Source organism: Gobius niger (genome assembly GCF_951799975.1).
Source record: "Gobius niger genome assembly, chromosome: 5".
NCBI classification, from domain to species: domain Eukaryota; kingdom Metazoa; phylum Chordata; class Actinopteri; order Gobiiformes; family Gobiidae; genus Gobius; species Gobius niger.
The window spans coordinates 37,703,161-37,723,265 of NC_136856.1; the positions used below are offsets into that span (position 1 = coordinate 37,703,161).

The 20,105-nt window shown below is 41.1% G+C and overlaps 1 protein-coding gene across 1 annotated transcript; it reads right to left on the reverse strand.

Annotated features, from left to right (window-relative positions):
* nfs1 (NFS1 cysteine desulfurase) lies at positions 1–14,597 on the reverse strand. The gene is made up of 14 exons (XM_079556589.1): positions 14,333–14,597; positions 11,625–11,701; positions 10,303–10,419; positions 10,147–10,230; positions 8,952–9,104; positions 8,701–8,794; positions 8,168–8,302; positions 7,944–8,101; positions 4,905–5,010; positions 2,168–2,249; positions 1,015–1,098; positions 841–930; positions 402–501; positions 1–358 (listed from the first exon to the last, which is right to left on the reverse strand). Exons 1-13 carry the CDS (start codon positions 14,421–14,423, stop codon positions 438–440), a joined length of 1,335 nt encoding a protein of 444 aa, XP_079412715.1. The 5' UTR covers positions 14,424–14,597; the 3' UTR covers positions 1–358; positions 402–437.
* Positions 14,598–20,105: the final 5,508 nt, after the last annotated feature.

A 20,105-nucleotide genomic window follows, 5' to 3' on the forward strand; every position in this document is an offset into this window, starting at 1 on the left:
AGAGATATTTATTAGCATCGAAATAAATCCAAGATGAAGCAAAGAAATAAAATAAAATAACATTATACATATAACAAACATCTGCCTCTGTTTTGCTTGATAATAATAAAATAATAATAAATGAAGAATAAAGAAGACTCTGTGAGGCATAAGTAGAAGATTCCGTCAGAGCGGCGTCAGGTTTGTGCGTGTTTATTTGGGACAGAGCGCCACCAGGCCTCACACAGAGGTACTGCAGGGTCAGAAACGTCGCTGCAGCTTTTGCTTTGAAGCTGCTGTTTTTAGCCTCATTTAAAGGGCCCAGCAGGGGGCGCAACAACAGTTTGAGCCTCATTCACTTTTACAGAGGAGGTGGGCGGGGTTTACCGAAGAGGTGGGTGGGGTTTACATGACAGGTGGGCGGGTTTACAGAAGAAGTGGGCGGGATCAGAGAGGGTCTAGTGCTGGGACCACTTGATGCTCTTGATGTCGATTCCCTCCTGAACCATCTCCCACAGCGGGCTGCGAAGAGAGAAAAAGAACATTTACAGCGCCAGAGTCCAGACATCAGCCGATCTGATCGTGAGTGTGAGGGGTTGGAGAACTAGGCTTTATTCATTTAGCAGCAAGTTTTCAATTTGCTTTCAATCGCACTGCCTCATTTATTTCCAACAATAATCCATTCAAGCTTAAATGACATTTACTACACAGTTTGGTTTATAATCTATGTCATTGTCTGTGATACATTTAATATTCTTATTAATATGTGACGGGCAAATTGAAGGGTCTTCATAATGTTTTCAGCGCATATAATTGGCCAGTAAACCCACTAGAAAATTGAAGACTGTAAAAATGCTGTACCTCATCTCCCGCAGCCTCTGAACCTGATGGACGCACTTGTGCGCCGTGTAGTCCACCTCCTCCTCCGTCGTGAAGCGGCCGATACCAAACCTGCACAAACTCAGTTAGTACGAAGAGTAGTGGTAGTAGTAGTGGTGGTAGTGGTAGTAGCAGTATTTGCACAAGTTCCAGTACCTGATGGAGGAGTGGGCCAGGTCCTCGTCGGCTCCAATCGCCCTGAGAACATACGAAGGCTCCAGAGACGCTGAGGTGCAGGCGCTGGACAAGGACACAAACATCAGAGACACATTTTGTCAACCAAAGGAATCCCGGACCCTTTTCTCTTCCCATACAAATGAAAAGGAAAGTCGGGGCAATAGTAAAGTTGGGCTATTCATGATTTTAATAAAGGTCGATCTCAGTAATCGAGTGGTGCGTTTTAATCGACAGGAGTATTGGCCAGTCCTGTCACATTCTGAAAAACATAAATAAATCGGCTGCTGTGATGCTGCTGCACCTTTCAGGTCAAGCCCAGGGAATCACTCTGAATAACAAACAGGAAGTCACACGCAACAGAGAACGGGAGCTGGTGAATTTAAGTGTAAAATCAGTAACAAACTTGCGCTAACTCGTCTAATGGGCAAAACAGAAACACTCGAGGAGCCGTCAGAGGAAAACTATCGCTGTATTTGGACCATGGAGAAAATGCGCTGTTTACGAGTAAACTCCATGAAGTCTTGTCCTTCTGAGGCTCCGCACTGAACACAACCGCTAACTCTCATTGTCGGTGAATTTCTCCATTGTGATATCGATAAAGGCTCATCTTATCTTATGACATTCTTCAAATACTCCACTTTTTTGCGTCTCTGCTGCAGATGTTTGTGTGTTTAGATGTTCTGTACGGTGAGGCTGAAAGTGTGGAGCTCATCTCATCTCAGCCTCTGTTTACTTGTTAGTCCAGGAAAAAACACATTTATTGTTTTTATCATAAAAAAATGCTAATGCTAACGTACTGTGAAAAGTCTCCTGGACTTGACTACAACCGGAGGCTGTTTAAGAACTAACACGCAGGTGATTGTGTCTCCAAACTAAAGTCCAGTGCGCTCCAGAACGCTGCGTCACAGCGGATTTAAGGCTTTGGCTGCGTTCCATTTGTCCTCGGAGAGCAGAGCTGGAAGAGCCTTTTTCCCTCGAGTCGGAAAGTTTAATGACAGTGAAACCAATACAACTGATTTAAGCTACACAGCTGCAAAAAACAGACCAAATATGGCCCTAATGAGAAGATTTTAATACCCGGACAGTAGTAGTAGTAGTTAAAGTAATAATAGTAGTAGTGTTGAGGCGGTACCTTCCTGACGACAGAGCCACGTCCTTCAGTGCCATCAGCAGAGACTCTCCCTCCACGTAGGCGAAGGACAGGTTCACGCAACCTGAAACAAACACATCGGCAACCTCATTTCATTCTTCATTTATTTATTTATTTGAATTAGGACAGTACATATTAATCAATGTGTCGGCCGACAGCTTCCACATAAATGCGCTGGAATTAGCACAAAAGCTAAATTGCACCCATTGTCCTAAGGCAGGTAGAAAAAAAACAAACGCACACAACAAGACAACATTAGTTAAGCAATAACATAACGGGAATAAAGAAAAAGTCCAGGGAAAAGCATAAGTTCATTAATGGGAGCATGACTGACCAATTTATATGGACCCCTTTAAATGTTAGAAAGGTCCCACAGTTTCATATGTGCTCCGGCAAAGTATCATATACCTTTGAATGAGAGAAAAAAAACCCGCAAAACTCTTGAACCAAGCACTTTGTCTCCAGTTTGGCTTCACCCGAATCTAAAAGCTTCTTCAAAAACACAAAATCGCACGTTCTTTCTCTCATGTCGTTTTGTGCTTTGGCCTAATAGATGTAAATGATGTTTTAAAGGTCTGAATATACTCATTCATTTATCAGGACGTACAGGACTGAACTAGCAGTAATAGTAGGAGCAGTAGGTTAGAAATTTTACGGCCCAACAACTCCTGTTCTGAAAACTGTCCAAAGCATAGTCTCGTCTCACCTACATTACCGCCCGATAGTGTGGACCAATGCAACACAAAGGCATTTTCAGAAACTTGAGTTGTGCTCCACTGTCCTTTTCAAACTAACGTCCGTGAGATGCCCGAGGCTGAGGCCAAACTACAGGCAAGGCAACTTTATTTATATCGCGCATTTCGTACACAAGGCAACTCAATGTGCCTCACAAAAGAAGATCTGCAAAATTACAATCAGGTGACGTTAAGGCAAAGCACATAGATAGAAACATCAGGACATGGAAACAAACACATTACATGAGGTCACGGGCGGAATTTTTTCTTGGGGACAGGAAGGACGATTGACCGGGGGGCGGAGCTGAGGAAAGGTGTTGAGGCAGACGCAGAGCGACGGGGGCGTGGTTAGGGAGGGGTATGTGTGTGCTGTTGTTTACAATCTGAAAGTCAGTGTTATGCAAAATATGAGCCCAGAGCTCAGTCCTTATCTGGTTTAGCCCCGTGGCTTGGCCTTGAAGGGAAGTGTTGGCTGCAAGGGAGAGATAAGAGGTCCAGCTGCTTCAAACCTCAAATCAGGAGGAAGAGAATTATTCCAGTAATAGTTCATGAATTTATAATGAATGAGCTTTTTACTTGGTTTCAGCATGAGTTCAGATCTGCAGAGCAGGTAGTTCCTTCACAGTTCATCCCATTTCCTCCCAGATAGATACTCTACTCGGTCACTCCCTGCTCCAAAGTGCTCGTTCATTTCAACAGACAGCAGCGCGGTCAAATTGCAAACTGCTGTCCTCCCAATTTACATATCTTTGATGTCTCTGACCGACAGGACCGCGAGGCAAACAACAATCCACATCGCAAACCGAGCTGTGACGATCCAGTCAGGGCAGACGACCTCCTCCGGGGCCTCACTTTGTGAAAAAAAACTTTCAACTGAGATTCCAGTTCATCAATTCCATAGTTTAGTGGTTCAGGAGTCCAAGAGGAAAAGTCAGACAAGACACTCGCAGAGGCAGGAACAAAGCACGAAAGCCAAGAGCGGTGAGAAGACACGTCTGCACTCGACGGAGACAGGAAGAGACGGCAAGTTTCCACATGTCCATACACAAGGTTCTGATGGATAAAGAGCCCAGCTTTTTTTGTTTAACAAACTCTTATTCAGTGGGTTCTTTGGTTGTTCCCAGACTCAATTGTAACTCAATGAAAAAACTACATTTCAAACTGAAAGTAAAAGTTCAATTAGCTCAGTACATGTGAGCAATAGTAACTGTCATATGCTTCCTCTGGTTGTATGATACAGTTGTGCCAATAAGTTCACTCAACCTGGTGGATTTGTTTATTTTTTGGGCATTTCTCAAAGAATATGCTTGAAGACGTTTTCCCTCATGGTCAGTGAGGTTGTGAAGCCATATATTGTGAAAAAAAAGGTGTGAACTCCTTTCAAATCACCATAACAAAATAAAATACCAACACGACCCTGTTGAAAAGTTTACACACCCCAGTTCCTAATACCGTGTATTGCCCCCGTCAATGACAATGACAGCTGGAGAAAAGTGCCCCATACCGACTGTGAAATATGGAGGTGTTTCACTGATGTGGCTCCAGCAGAATAAAGTGAAGATCCTGTTAGTCTCATCTCAGTCTCCTGACCTCAAAATCATTGAGCTCAAACGTTCATGCAAGAATGGGCCGTTTTACCATCAGATTATAAACAGAACCTTCTCCACAATGACTGCGAGCTGTCACTGATGCTAAAGGGGGAATACACAGTGTAAACAGGGTCATTTTGTTATGGTGATTTGAAAGGAGTTCACACATGTTTTTCACAATAAATGGCTTCACAACATCACTGACCATGAGTGAAAAACAGTTTGTGTTTCCATACATTTTGAAAAGAAAATCAAAAAATCTTATTGGCAGAACTGTATATATGAAAAGTGTCCATTTGAACTGTTTTGTAGATATATATTATGTCAGGACCCTTTATTAAGAAATAAAGAATAAAGTAGTGGTAGTGGTAGTGGTAATACTAGTAGTGTTGGTACCTGGGTATCTCTGCTCTGCGTCTCCGTTCAGAATAACATCAGGGATTTCTGAGGTGATATTCTGGATCAGTCTCTGAGCCAGCGCCGAGATCTTCCTGTGGTCGTACTGTACAAGTACACACAGTACACAGAGTACATAAAACAGTTCACAACAGAATACAGACAGTAGAGTTTAGTTTGAAGTTTTATTTCGAGGTTTCATCCACTTTCTCACAGAAACACGAGCTCTTTTATCTTCGTTCATTAAACTTTATCATTTCTGGCTGAACTCATTATTCTGCAAAACAATGGGCAAAAATAGGGAAAAAATTGGGGAAAATTGTGGGAAAAATAAGGAGAAATGTGTAAAACGAAAAATGGGAAAAATGGGTCAAACATTGGGCAGAAAAAGATTTGAAACAATAGAGGGAAAAATTATAAAAATTGGGCAGAAACAACAAAGTCCTTTCCTTTATCCTGTCCCTGGATCTAAACTTGAATAAAGAAGTTTTTTCTTTGGTTCTTCCTTTCCATACGTTCATTTTTTCAATACCAGACTGGTTTTGTTTAACAAAACATCTGCCACTGGAACACCCCGGTCTGGATGACACCTCCTGCTCAGATGTGTGTTCAAACCCTGGTCCGGGGCCCATTTGTGGCCCTGAGTCACAGGGTTACGTTTTCTCTGTGGGTTCAAGCGCAGGTCACTTCCTTTTCCAAACATTTGTGACAAAGAGATGCTTTATCAGGAAAACACCGAGACATACCACTACTTTAATGATACTTGGTTTCAGATACGGAAACTAAAATATATGTCGTCTCGAATCAGAAAACAGAACAATAATGTGTGAAAGATCTACACATTTACAGTATCGGGTTCATCTTTAACGTTAAGAAATGTGGGAAAAGTTTGGGGGGAAAAAGGGGGAAATGGAAAAAGATTAGAGATAAAGAATGACCAATTTGGGAAAACTAACTTTTTAGATGAGTTTTGTAGGTCTTAGCTTTCAAATAAGGAGTTACTCTGTGGTAAAACTGAGAAAACAGCGAGTCACAGAGCTATGTTTCCTCAGGGGGTTCAGACGCAGGTCACTTCCTTTTCAAACATTTGTGTCACCACAGACACAAAACTGGGACTAAAAGAAAAATGCAGAGTCACAGTGAGACGGCAGAGCCAGACTCCAGGATCACTTCTGCTTCAGGCATTTTCCACGTTCCTGAGCCGTTTGTTGGAGCTGCAGCGTTTCTAGATCTGAAGCGTTTTAACCTCTTCCCTCCATCTTAAACCAAGCACATTGTCTCCAGTTCAGCTTTACCCAAATCTAAAAGCTTCTCGACTGGAGAGCAACAGTGTAACGCCTCATTTGAAAGCCAAGACCTACAAAACTGATGCTAACTTTTTGTTGTTGCTGTGTTTATGTCACATTTTAGAATCATTTTTCATCACTTTTTTGTTGCGTTTTCATCCTCGGTTTTGTTTTGCTGTAGAAAATGTGCTCGGTTCACATTTAAAGGAACCGAGATATGTTCTCACCTTAGCTTTGACGAGTTCTTTAGGACCTGTCTGATCTTCCCCCGTGCCTTCAATCACGTAAACACAGCGCAGACGGCGTTAGCATTTAGCCTCTCCCTCTCTCCTCTATAGCTCCAAAACAGGTCAAGATAGAAGCTGCCAAGCTCTTCCACGTTTTCCCTATTTAAATATGGTTACGTAAAGTGTTCCACTACAAAGTATAATTACACAAAATTAAACAATGTGGATTTTCTAAGCGGATAAAAGGGGGGACTATATTGTAAGGCGTAATAATACCAGGAGTAGTTTGGCATCCGCGCAGTAAAGTGAAGATTACTGCGCGGATTTCGAACTTCACGTAACCATATTTAAACAGGGAAAACGTGGAAGAGCTTGGTAGCTTCTATCTTGACCTGTTTTGGAGCTATAGAGGAGAGAGGGAGAGGCTAAATGCTAACGCCGTCTGCGCTGTGTTTACGTGACTGAAGGCACGGGGGAAGATCAGACAGGTCCTAAAGAACTCGTCAAAGCTCAGGTAAGAACATATCTCAGTATGTACAAACGGTGGCCTATTCCTTTAAGAGATTAACGCACAGATCCTGTGTTTGCCACAAACCTAAAAATCTGAGTTGGTTTCATTTAATAATGATAGATGCAAGTTAGTCATTTTATACTCACTACTGCCACCTCAGGTCTTATGTGTAACTGCAGCTTCTATATTAAGCTCGTGCATGACGGCACTTCGGGCCGGAATTAACACCTTTGTGAGTGACAGTGCAGAATTTTAGAGGCAGTTGTGGTGAACAGGCCAGGACATGGCTGGAACATGTAGGGGGATGAAAATACTTGGTTTTAACATTTTAAAACTCCGTATAGTCCCTTTAAGGCGAGAGGTTGCCGGTGAAACAAGGAAACTTTTTAAATGTAGAGACTGACATAAACATGAGGGGAAAATGAGTTTTGTCACTTTATGTTTTCACATAAAATAAGGCATTTTCTGCCTAAAAATGACATTTTCGATTATTTTGTAACAAATTAGGTACAAAGACTTTTTCAGATGGATTTTGGAAGTTGTTTCGTTTTATTAGGGGTAAAATCTGCAAATGTTTTAATCTCGCCTTTTTTTTCTAAAATGCAGTCTGTCTCGTTAAAAGACATTCAATATGTACTTGAAGCTAAATTATGATTAATACAGAGCGACTAATCTAGAACTGCTGTTACTATTGCTTTATTATTTATTTTTTGTATTTTTTTTCTTTTATTATATTATTTTTTATATATCATTTTAATTTATTTAAGGGGTGGGTGATCCATGTTCTGCACTTTTTCCCCCCAATTTATATATTTCTTTTTTCTGTTTCTTGCAATAAACCAGGTTAGGGATTAGATATTAAAAATGTTTTTGAAGGGATGGAATGAAAACCTCATTTGGAGAAAACGGACTTTGAATTTCTGAATTAAATGTCAGAAGAAACTGACTGTGTTTCCAGGTTGAAAGAGAACACTGTCCCAAACCAAACCGTCTGAATCTGAGAGGTCTTTCTCACCTCCATCTCTGCCTGTGCGACGGCGCAGGCGGCTCCCAGCCCCACAGCGAGCGGTGTGGGCACGGTGCCCGAGCGCAGCCCTCGCTCCTGCCCCCCGCCGCTCTGCAGAGGCTCCAGACGCACACGAGGACGGCGCCGCACGAAGAGCGCGCCCACGCCTGAGGAGAGACTCTGGGGTCACACCTCGGCCCGTGTAGAAGGTACTTTAAATACTGCAGTCTGACCTTTGGGGCCGTAGATCTTGTGGCCGCTGATGGACATGAGGTCGATGTTGAGCTCAGTGACGCTCAGAGGGATCTTTCCCACGGCCTGAGCGGCGTCCGTGTGGAAGAACACGCCTCGAGAGCGACACAGGCGCCCTGCGGGAAACAGACGAGAAAAAACATTCATTAAAGGGAAATGTTCTGCTTTCTCTGTCGTTCTGTGATTCATCTGCTCCACAAGATCATAACACTTTACACACAACCCTTTAAACACTTAAAACAGGAGAAGAAGTCGTACTAAAATGACTTAACGTCTTAACCCCCGCTTTAAACCGAACACATTCTCTACAGTTTGGCTTTACCCAAATCTAAAAGCTTCTTACTGTCCAACGACTTATTTGAAAGCTAAGACCTACAAAACTCATTTAAACTGATCTTTTTCCTCGCGTTGTAGCCGCATTGTAGTTACTTGTTTCACATTTCTTTTTAATGCTTTTTTGTCATGTTTTTGTAGCTCTTTGGTTATATTTTCAGATTGGAGCGTTTAAACTCACCGATGTCTCCGATTGGCTGCTTGACTCCGATCTCGTTGTTGATTGTCATGATGGAGACCAGAGATGTGTCGGGACGAATCGACTTCTCCAGGAGCTGAAAACAAACGCTACTTGGTTTTCGATACCGATACTTGAACGATACTTCATATTGTACAGCAGCAGTAGTAGTAGCAGCAGTAGTAGTAGTAGCAGCAGTAGTAGTAGTAGCAGCAGTAGTAGTAGTAGCAGCAGTAGTAGTGTAGTAGCAGTACCTCCATGTCCACCAGGCCGTTGCTCTGCACGGGTAAGTACGTGACGGAAAATCCCTCTGACTCCAGGATCCGACAGGAGTCCAACACGCACTTATGCTCCGTCTGCGTGGTGATCACATGACGCTTCTTCTGCCCATAGAACCGCCCCACGCCCTGGAAAAGATGCCAAACGGGCAGGAAAAATTACTTTAAAGGATCTGTATCATGCTATAGTAGCAATATTTTATATGGTATATTGTACCTCTAACACGATGGAGTACTATTTTTTTGTGAGAAATATAAGTATTTTCTGGAGGTATTTTGCAAACCCCCTCTCTCCGAGATAATCCCCCATGCTTTACTTTATAATGCAGTTATAAGGAGTTGACATCTGCAGCTTCATAAATGGCTAACACACATGCTAACACACACGCTAACACACATGCTAACACACTTTTTCATTGAGTCACCGCTCTGTCCTGGCCGCTCCATCGAGTGTTTACATTAGGGGACTCGCGTTATAAATGGATTATAAATATAAATATACATATGGTTATAAAAGTGAATCCACTGATTCTGGTGAAGGTTCACCAAACATCCATCAGAGACAGTCACAGAAAACGCTATTTTGGCTGAAAGTCGCTGAATCCCGGAAAAAAAATTCCAACTTCTGGCGATTGGCCTCTTCTTTAGGAAGGTTGAATTAAAGTTCCGTACCTCTAGCAGCCAAACGCGCTTTTCTCTGTGATATTATCGTTAAAACAGGCGTCCAGAGTAGGTTAGAAAGAGCTCCTTCTTCACAACTTTTGGTGGAAACATGACATCTGTTCAGACACTGTTCGGGCACTTTTCATTATTTCTTTCTTACAACAGAAATAATGAAAAAAAAACTGTTTTATAAATTAAAATCAGGCCGTAAGACATTACAGACATCGGGCACTTCCTGTGAAAAAAATCACATCAAAACAGCGACAAATCCCAGAAGAAAACAAAGGATGAAAACACAAAACGAAAGTGACAGAAAACGATGAAAAAGTGACAACAATGTGAAGAAAACGTAATATTAAAAAGCCACAAAAAAGCTTTATGTAACAACAGAGCAACAAAATTGTGACAAAAAATGCAACAAAAAAGTGGCAAAAAAACAGAATACTGTAAATCCGGGTTTACGGCATATGTGTACCGTAAACCCGGGTGAAGCGCGGTTAAATGGTACCTTGACGGCCATGTTGTTGGACTCGGTGGCGCCGCTGGTGAAGATGATCTCTCTGGGGTCGGCGCCGATGAGGTCCGCCACCTGCTGCTCGGGAACGACACACAGGCGTCAGCGTTTTACACTCACAGCACAAAGTGTTTCCTCGGGGCGCAGTACCTTACGCGCCGTCTCCATGGCGCTCTCGCTCTCCCAGCCGTACGCGTGGGTCCTGGAGTGAGGGTTCCCGTAGAAGTTCACCTGGTACGGCAGCATGGCGTCCAGCACCCGCGGGTCCTGCGGGAAAAAACATGGGGAAAACCGCGGATTAGACGTGATTAGACGGGAAGATTTTAAACCATTAATGAGCGAGAGACGAGAGTTTGAACACCAGGTTCATTTGAGGACATTTTGTTGCTCTCTCAAAATGGCTGTAGTGAATGTCTTGAAATAGGCCTCTGTCTCTTTAAGAACCTCTGAGCCTTTCAGACACGCCCCCTCCACACGCTGTCTGTGGCATCAGTGGGGAGGGGGTTCTGCTGAGGAGCAGTGGTCGGTTACTCGGCAGGTGACCAAAGCTCGGAGGCGTCTCCAGGAGGTGGAGGCGTTCCTAGGAGGACTCAGGCAAACCTATCCCTAAGATGGCCGCCATCAGAGTTTTTACAGATTACTCAAAAATACTTTAAGGAAAAATACGGCAACTGACACTTGAACAAGTTTTGGTTAATGGTGGTTCTCGTAGTATGATCATGGTGGAGGAGGAGGACCAAGGAAGCAGACAGGTATTAGACCTAAAACAGCCGCTGATAAACATGCTAAAAATGCTAAGTTGCTAGCCCCGAGCCCGCATCCGGACATGGCGTCCGGCGGCACTTTTCATCACAGCGCACACGAGAGAGAAGCTTCTCTGTCATGTGAGAGAAGAACATGAGAGAGAGTGCTTCTGTTTTATAGATGGAAACCACTGTTCAGATGTTTGAGGTGTCACCAGTATTTTGGGTGATTTCACCCATTTTCTTCGGACGATAACTAAAGAATGGAAAAACAAACTTTTTTTTTAGATGAAAGAAGAGAGTCTAATCTTTCTTTTGGTGGGTTTGGTGTCGACATAGACCTAGAACTCAGTTTTCTTCGGGTCTTGAAAAAACAGTCAAAATCCTGAAAACCCTCTGGCAGTGGGAAGCTCTCTGATTTGAAAATGGCTGGCAGTCAATGAGTTAATGAAGTCGAGGAGACGCGAACTGAGTGAATTCCTCCTTAACCGGGCCGGAGATTTATCCAGGTTTTCATTCCACTCTTTAACAACATGTGCACTTTTGTTGCTCCATAAGATTTTACCGGCTCCACTCAAGCACATTTAGAAGGTTTTCCACACAAGGTTTTTACAGACCTGATTCATGGCAGATTTAATGAGCTTTGAACCAAAACACAAGAAGGAGAGGAGATATAATAGTAGTAGTAGTAGTAGTAGTAGTAGTAGTAGCAGTAGTAGAAGTACTGACCATGGGGGTTGTGGCCTGGAAGTCCAGATAAAGCGGCCGCGGCTCATCTTTCCCGAGCTCCTGCTTCTGGATCTGCTCTGTAGATGACACACAAACACCAACATCACTGGACATCATCTGCATACCCCCAGTGTCACCCACAGTCAGACCCTACAATTTGCTGCGTCTCCTTTGCAGATGTTTGTGTGTTGTTGTGAGGGGATGTGACGCTAGAAGTGTACACCTCGTTTTTGCTGCTGAGTTAGCTGCAGTTTTCAGGTTGGGGAAAATAATCAAGATTATTCTTTTGTCCATAATCGCCCCCCGCCCTAACAAATCAATAATCTGGACATCTTTTTTTTTTCTCATCCATTGTCATGTTGCTTGTCTAAATGCACTAAATAACATCTGGTTGGTCGAAAATCTCCTGAACTAAGACCCCCCATAACCCCCCACTAAAAGATTTATATGAACCGCACTCTTTATTAAATGCAGCACTGCCACAAACACTCATCACCACAATATCTTTGGTAAAATGCTGTGGTGCCATACACACAGCTATACAGGGGAATGGCTTTTCTAAATGAGATGTAAATGAGCCCTATTGTCACTCCAACAGCAGAGAGAGGCGAGAACTGCCCTTAACTTTAGAGGCCGTTTTCTCACCTTTGAGATATTTTGAGTTTCCGCTTTCAAATTGCCACATCTTCTCCAAATATGGTCAGATTTTCATGTGTTATACATCATAGGAGGGTCAGTCCATCTCAGTTCACCCGATGAGTTAAACCCCACCCTCTCCAACGTTTGTGAAATTTGGTATATATGTAATTCATGGCCAGAAAACCGAATTTTTTTTAACTAATCGGACTAATCGAGATATTGCATTCTAAATGTTTCACTTTTTTCGCGAAAAAGGCTGTGGCCGCCTACTTTCAAATTGCTGTAACTCAGCAACCACTGGTCCGATTTTCAAAAAACAGGTATGTCTGTAAAGGGGAGCGCACGAGGAATCTAAATGTGACATTTTTTGTGTATTTTGGTATTTTTTAGGTGGATGACCTTTGTACCTATATTTTGACCTTGAAATTGACCCTGTGGGACACGCCCAACCTCTCCGACGCCAATGGGAAAAATGTAGCCCTATGTGTCAACTACAACATAAAAACTGGAGGGGTTTTCTTTTTCATTTTCATGCAATACCAGGTAGAAAATGAGAAAAAGTGACCAGGAGGCTGAGACACCTGTGAAATTTTCATTGACTTTTTGTTTGTGATTGACATTATATCTTGGAATAAATCAATCTGAGGCACTGTGTATATAAATTAATGGAATTGTACATAACGGACAGTGAATGGCTGTCTGGAGGAGTGGGTATGTCAACTTCTACCTGGTATTGCATGAAAATGAAAAAGAAAACCCCTCCAGTTTTTTTATATGTTGTAGTTGACACATATGGCTACATTTTGCCTATTTGCGTCGGAGAGGTTGGGCGTGTCCGACAGGGTCAATTTCAAGGTAAAAAAATATAGGTACAAAGGTCATCCACCTAAAAAACACCAAAATACACGAAAAAATGTCACATTTTGATTCCTCGTGTGCTCCCCTTTACAGACATACCTGTTTTTTGAAAATCGGACCAGTGGTTGCTGAGTTACAGCAGTTAGAAAGTAGGCGGCCATGCCCTTTTTAACGAAAAAGTGAAAAAATGAATACGCAATATCTCGAAAACCATTGTTCCGATTAGTTTAAAATTTGAAATTCTGGCTTTTCTGGCCATGGATTACATATATACCAAATTTCAAAATGCTATTTTTTGGGGTGATCTGAGATGGACTGACCTAGGAAAGCTGGGAGACTACACTTTCACTGTGTCCCCCATTCTCGAGATCAGTCACATTTAAACAGACTCTACTCAAAACATCGACATAAAAAAAAAAGTTCAATGCAGTAAATTATAAGTTTAGAAGGAAAACCAGCTGATCTTTTCATGGCTATTTGAAAGCAAAGGAACCAAACCCAAGGCTTAGGTCGTGTCACAGTTGCATCGAATGAATGGACTTTGCTGCCCGGTAAAGTCTCCGTCATCTTTACCGTAAAGATGACAAACTGTGAGAAAGATTCTTACTGACGTTTAATCTCACACCAGAGTATTTATTATACAGCAGAGGGACCAGCGGTGCTCGTCTGATGCATTTACACTGGGAAAAAAAACGGTTTGAAACAATGCTGAGTTTCAGTATAGGTTCGGACTGTCTTGAAATAAGAGAAAAAGTGTTGAAAACGCAGCAAAGAGACAGAAGAGTGACAAGAAGTGATGAAATGTGATGGAAACCCAACAAAAAAGCGATGGAAAAATTAAGTAAAAAAGTGACGACAACGCGAGGAGACTTAGATTACTCTCGTAGGTCTTACATTGGCCTGTAGGCTTGGACCTTATGGATTTGGGTAAAGCTGAACTGGTGAAACTGCGCTCGGTTCAGGTGGGATTAAGATTGCGTCTGAAACCCTCACTTTAAAAAGAGAAAGTGAAAGAGTCGAATATCAGCGCAACAATCCCAATTTAGTGCATTTTAATGGTGTTTTCGGTTTAAGGATTGAGTGCTGCTGATCACTAATGAATCGGAGGTTTTCGATCACACACAAACACCACAAACACCACACTCAGACCCGCGGCGCTCCCTCCTGGGGTCAGGGGTCAGGGGCGGCGGGTGTGAGTGTGAGCTCCGTACCTCTGGCTCTGGACGCGCCGCTGGCCCGGTAGCCCCGGGTCAGGGACCGGAGCCACGAGGAGGTCTGCAGCAGCCTGCGGGAGGACAGCATCCCGGGAGCAGGCCTGAGAGTCCGGGTCTGTGAGGGTCCGTGAGAGCCTGTGAAGGTCTGTGAAGGTCTGTGAGAGTCCGCGAGAGTCCGTGAAGGTCTGGAGGTGCCGCAGCTTCTGTTTCAGTCCGCGCGGAGTCCGGACTGTCCCGTGTTTCCGATTCTGTGGCGGAAGAAAACAAAGAGCTCTGTGGAGACTTTCACAATAAGAGCCCGAGCGTGACGCAGACAGAGCAATATATGTTTTAAGTGGGAGTTCATAAAGTGTTGAACCGACCGAGTATGTTTTGTAAATAAAACATTTATAGATTTGATCTTTACATGATTTGAGGTTAAAAGAAGAAAAATTGAATAAATTGGCAAACACAAAGTGAATTTCTGGCCCGATCACAAAAACATGTTACAACCAAACGAACACATTGGTCAGTTTTGTCCTGATGTCATTTTGTTCGGAAGAAAACCTGCAGTTTCGGCAAATTTCCTCTTCAATAATATTTCTCTTTTCAAAGAAGAGAATTTGGGTAATTCAAACCATCTCTGATCCAGAACAAATATTGTAATTCACAATTCTATAGTTTTTGCTCTGTTTTTGGTGGGTCAAAACGAGCAAAGACATTTACATAGCCTACATTAAATGTATGTAAATACATTTATTATACACATTCATTATTCTGGGCCGTATTTTAATGTCGTCATCATCATTAAAAGTACAATTTATATGACAAATGTTTTACATTGTAAAAGGTTTGTCCGTGGACCTTTATTCTGAAGGCGCACACTTTGGAGTTTCCGTCTGACGCACACTGACGCTATCACTCTGCAGAGTGTTGCACAAACAGAGGGGACACGTCCTTTCCGCGTGCGTACATAACAGCTCTTACCTAAAACATGAATAACAGCAGCTCTTACCTAAAACATGAATAACAGCAGCTCTTACCTAAAACATGAATAAGAAGCATTAGTAAAGACACAACCCCGTGTTTTAGGGATTATGTTCCACTTAAAGTCTAAACTTCACTTTGACAAAGAAATGTTGAATCAGGAACTTTCCTTTTGTTTAAAAGCCTTATACCTGATGTTTTTGTTTCAAAAATCAGTCCTCCTTCAGTAAATCGTAAACTTAGCTGATGGGCTGTCCAGGTGGAAACCACCTCAGTCACTGTGCATGTTGTAGAAAAATCTATTGATAAAGCATTGGTGTCCACATATACCCAATATGTGTGATGTCATATCCTCTATATATTCAAAATGGCCACCGGAACTATGTGTGATGTCATTGGAAATGGATGTTACATGACCTTTTTTTTTTTTTTTTTTTTTTTTAATTATTATTGTATACATACAATTTAGAAAAAAAGAACATAGCCAGGGGTATACAAGACAAAACAAAATATGGTACCGAAACAAGAAACAGAAACAGCAGAATAACACACAACACTTTGTTACATGTTTTTTTCTTCTTCTTTTGAATACACATCTAGATCAGCAGCAGCACTATTTACTTAATGTCAAACTTTTTGCACACAGTTTTAGTTTTGATCGCCTTCAAATGTTCTATTGGGGCCAGAGAATGTAAGTATGTGGTCAGATTCTTTTGATACACGGTGAATACAGGTTTACTGCCAGAAAATGTGGATTTGTGAATATGAAATTTTGCGAGCAGTAATAAAAGATTTACTAGAAATTCTTTGTCTTTATCTTGTATTCTATTGAAGCATCCAAAGATGATATGTTCATACAATAGATTTTGTTGTATATGAATTTTGATACATCTTTCCAAAAGGTTTTGGTGTAGTGACAATAGGCAAAGGGAGCAGGACGTATCAATGTCTTTTTTTTAACTTTGTCATGAAATGCTTAGCGGGGTAGATTTTATGTAAGACTTTGAACGAAATCTCTCTGACCTTGTTGGTAAGTTTGTATTTATGAGGCAAGAGCCAGACCTGTGTCCAAGCAATATCGTTTTTGAACTGAGCCCAGTAGTTCGTTACGTAAGGTTTTGTTGCGATCTCGTTCTGGAACAAGTGACGAATTGCTCGATTGTTTCTGCGCGGCCCAAAACAGACTTTGCCACATAATGTTTCTTGTGGTTTGATAACAGATACAGACACACCAGACAACTGAAACTCATTTCCACACAGATTTACAAAACCAACCCGGAATGGCATTCATAACTTGATAAAACTCTTGAGGGGAAACAGAAAAATTATACGTATGTACAAACTCATCAGAGCTCATTGGACGACCATCTGTTTTAAACAACTGAATAACTAAATGTATATTTCTGTCCACCCAGTTTGTTAAAAACATGCTCCTTCTTTTATGCAATAGTTCACCATTGTTCCAAATGTAGTATCTTTGGGGTGAAAAGTTGTGCTTGTAAATCATTTTCCATGCCAGCAAAACATGTTTATGAAAACATGACAGTTTTATGGGTATCTTATTTATCTCATAATTACACACTAGCAAATACGGGAGACCACCTATTTGGTTAAATACAAATTTGGGGATGAAGTTCCATAATGAGGAGTCATTTTTTAAGGAAATACTTTAACCAATTAATCTTAAATACATTGTTTAAGGAAGAGAAGTCCAAAAAGTCAAGACCTCCGTTCTTACAGGTGTTCATTACCACAGATTTTCTAATATAATGAGTTTTTTTTTAACAGCAATCGGTCAATTTTTTTAATTGTGAGACCATCCAGAGCCAGAGATGAGGCAGCATAAATAAGCCTGGAGATCCCCTCTGCTTTGGACAGGAGCACACGTCCCCTCAATGACAGGTCTCTCTGTAACCACTGGTTGAATCTGTTCTCTGCCTTTTTTATTATTTTTTATTATTTATTATAGCATCTCTCCTGCTGATCTTTAGTGATGGTAATACCCAAGTAATTTACACTACTCTTGACAGTGATGTCATCAATGGAAGTTACATCACTATACTTTAAAGCCAATAATTCACATTTACCAAGATTTAAGAATAAACCAGATGCTTTGGAGAAAACAGAAATGGCATGAATGGCAGGTTTCACTTGAAGAGCATTTTTAAGAAATAGTGCAGTATCATCTGCTAACTGACTAATTCATATATTTTGACCAGCAATAGAGATACCCTCCAGGTCACATGATTTTTTTTAACAAGCCCAGGTTCAACTCTAAAGCAATGGAACGAACTGTTACAGTGACAGGAATCAGTTTATGGAATAAACTCCAGAAAGAAGTGAAAAAGTCAGAAACTCTCCTGGAGTTTAAAAAACACATAAAAGCCACAATGTTAAAAAAGTATGAAGTACTTGGACATGAATAATGTGGGATATTTGATTTGAACAAGCATGAATACGACGGTTTGTTTCTTTTTGACCATTTGTAAACATTCAAGAATACGAAGGTTCCGTATTTTTTACATTGAAAAACTGAATATAGAATATAAAAACATCTGTTAATACTGTAAACATACATATGTATATACATAAGACTGTAAATATATGTATGTAGACATACCACAACAGTGTGAAGTGTAAAGTGTGAAGTAACAAAAGGGGCAGATATTATAAGACTTGTTCTTCTCCTCTGCTCCGTTTCATTCATACTGTGTTGGCTTGGCGGTTTTTTGTGATTGTGAACATCACTTTTGAATGAAATAAATAAATAAAATGAAATAAAAAATAAAAAAATGAAATGATTTCATATACAGACAAAAAAACCTGAGCCACTACTAAAAATAGGTAAACTGAAACAGGACATCCCTGCCTTATACCTCTCTCCTGGTAGAATCTTTGAGTGGCACCATCGCTCAGCTTAATCGAGCCGTTACCATTTGTATGAAGAGTTTTTATAGCATTGCAAAAGTAGTCCCCAAAACCAAATTGTTCAAGACAATAAAAAAGAAACGGGTGCTCTACTGTGTCGAAAGCCTTTTGAAAATCGGGGAACAGAATGAAACTGTCTTCTTCAATCAGATGTGAATAGTCTATGAGATCCAACACAAGTCTTATATTATTGAAAATATGCCTTTTACTCATAAAACCTGATTGGTTCTCGTCAATTATAGTGTCCAAGACCCTTTTAAATCGCTTTGCAAAAATGAAAGCCAACAGTTTATAGTCATTGTTAAGGAGCGTTATGGGCCTCCAGTTATCAATAGAAAGTGGATCTTTTTTCGGCTTCGGTATGAGGTTGAAGAGCCCCTGTGACATGGTAGCAGGGAGTTCTTCATCTGCAATGCTTTCTGTAAAAACCCTGAACAGAAATGGCTCTAACTGTTGAGAGAATTCTTTGTAAAATTCAGCAGTAATGCCATCATTCCCTGGTGATCTGTTCTTTTTTAGCCATGTTATTGCACCTCCTGCTGGGTAATTGGAGAATCACACAACAGCATATCAGTCTGACTAATTGTTTTAATAGAATCGATGTAGCTGAAAAAGGACAACATAGCATTACGATTAAATTTTGATTTGTATAGAGTAGAAAAATAGCGATAACAGAAGTCAGATATTGTTTTCTTATCATTGGTAACGGCTCCATCAACGTTGAGCTCGAGTAAAGAATTGTGTTTGGCCCGTGATCTCTCCAATTTGAAAAAATATGACGTCATTTGTTCTCCTTCTTCCACCCATTTTTGCCTAGACCTGACGTAGGCACCCTCAGCTTTACGTTTATAGATATCATCAAGTTTATTTTGAAGGTCCATCACTTGTGCCCGATCATCGACAGACATTGACTCAGGTGAGGAAAGAGACAGAAGGGAAATCTCAGAAATAATATTTTCTTCTTCTTTACGCCTAGACTTGGCTAATTTGGTACCATATTTTCTAATATATTTTCCAGTTTCATATTTCAAAAGTTCCCAGTTTTTTTACGTGCATGTTCTCACTCTGCGCTCTGTCCCAATAACTCTTAATTAGCCTGGTTAATTCCAAATTGACACATTTGTGGTTTAACAATGAACTATTTAACTTCCAGTAGATGAAGTTTGGGGAAATTGCATTATCTGGGCAAAGATTAATTTGAATAGAGACTGCCTTATGATCTGTCAAAGGCGTAGGCAGAATATTGACTGTAATGGCACTGTTATCCAGAGATTTTGAGATGAGCCAATAGTCTAATCTGGACTGTCTGGAGGCATCTTTGTTGCTCCAAGTGCATACTCGGTCCCTCCACACATCTTTGAGTTCATATTTACTTATTAACATTTTCAAAGCAGAGTTTGCCAGTGTGGGTCTACCAGGAGGCCATCTGTCCTGAGTCTCATTCATAACAACATTAAAGTCTCCTCCGACTATCACGTATGCATCAGGATATTTTAGTGATAAAGAAGTTAGTTTAGAATCTAAAGTTTCAAGGAGATTATCGTTATCTGCCCTGGCATTGTAGCCATAGAGGTTGACCAATATGAAGATTTTACCATTGAGGTTGCAAACCATACAGACAAAGTGACCCAGCATGTCACATATAGTGTGTAAAATGTCTCCCCTAAAATTATATTTCAAATTAGACACTCCTGCAGAACGCTCTGAACCGTGTGCAAACCAAATGTCGTTGCCCCATTGTGTTTTCCAAAAGTTGGAATCTTTTGTAATAGAGTGCGTTTCTTGTAAAAAAGCAAAATCAGCTTTTAGCTGTTTAATAAATAAAAATAAAGCTTTGCGCCCCTGGCATTTAATGAAACAATAGACAAGGACATGA

Coding starts and splice junctions, on each gene's coding strand:
- nfs1 (XM_079556589.1), bottom strand. CDS start 14,423: ATGCTGTCCTCCCGCAGGCTGCTGCAGACCTCCTCGTGGCTCCGGTCC. Junction 8,795..8,951: donor ACGGCCTGGTGGACATGGAG/GTACTGCTACTA, acceptor GTTTGTTTTCAG/CTCCTGGAGAAGTCGATTCG. Junction 931..1,014: donor CTGGCCCACTCCTCCATCAG/GTACTGGAACTT, acceptor GAGTTTGTGCAG/GTTTGGTATCGGCCGCTTCA.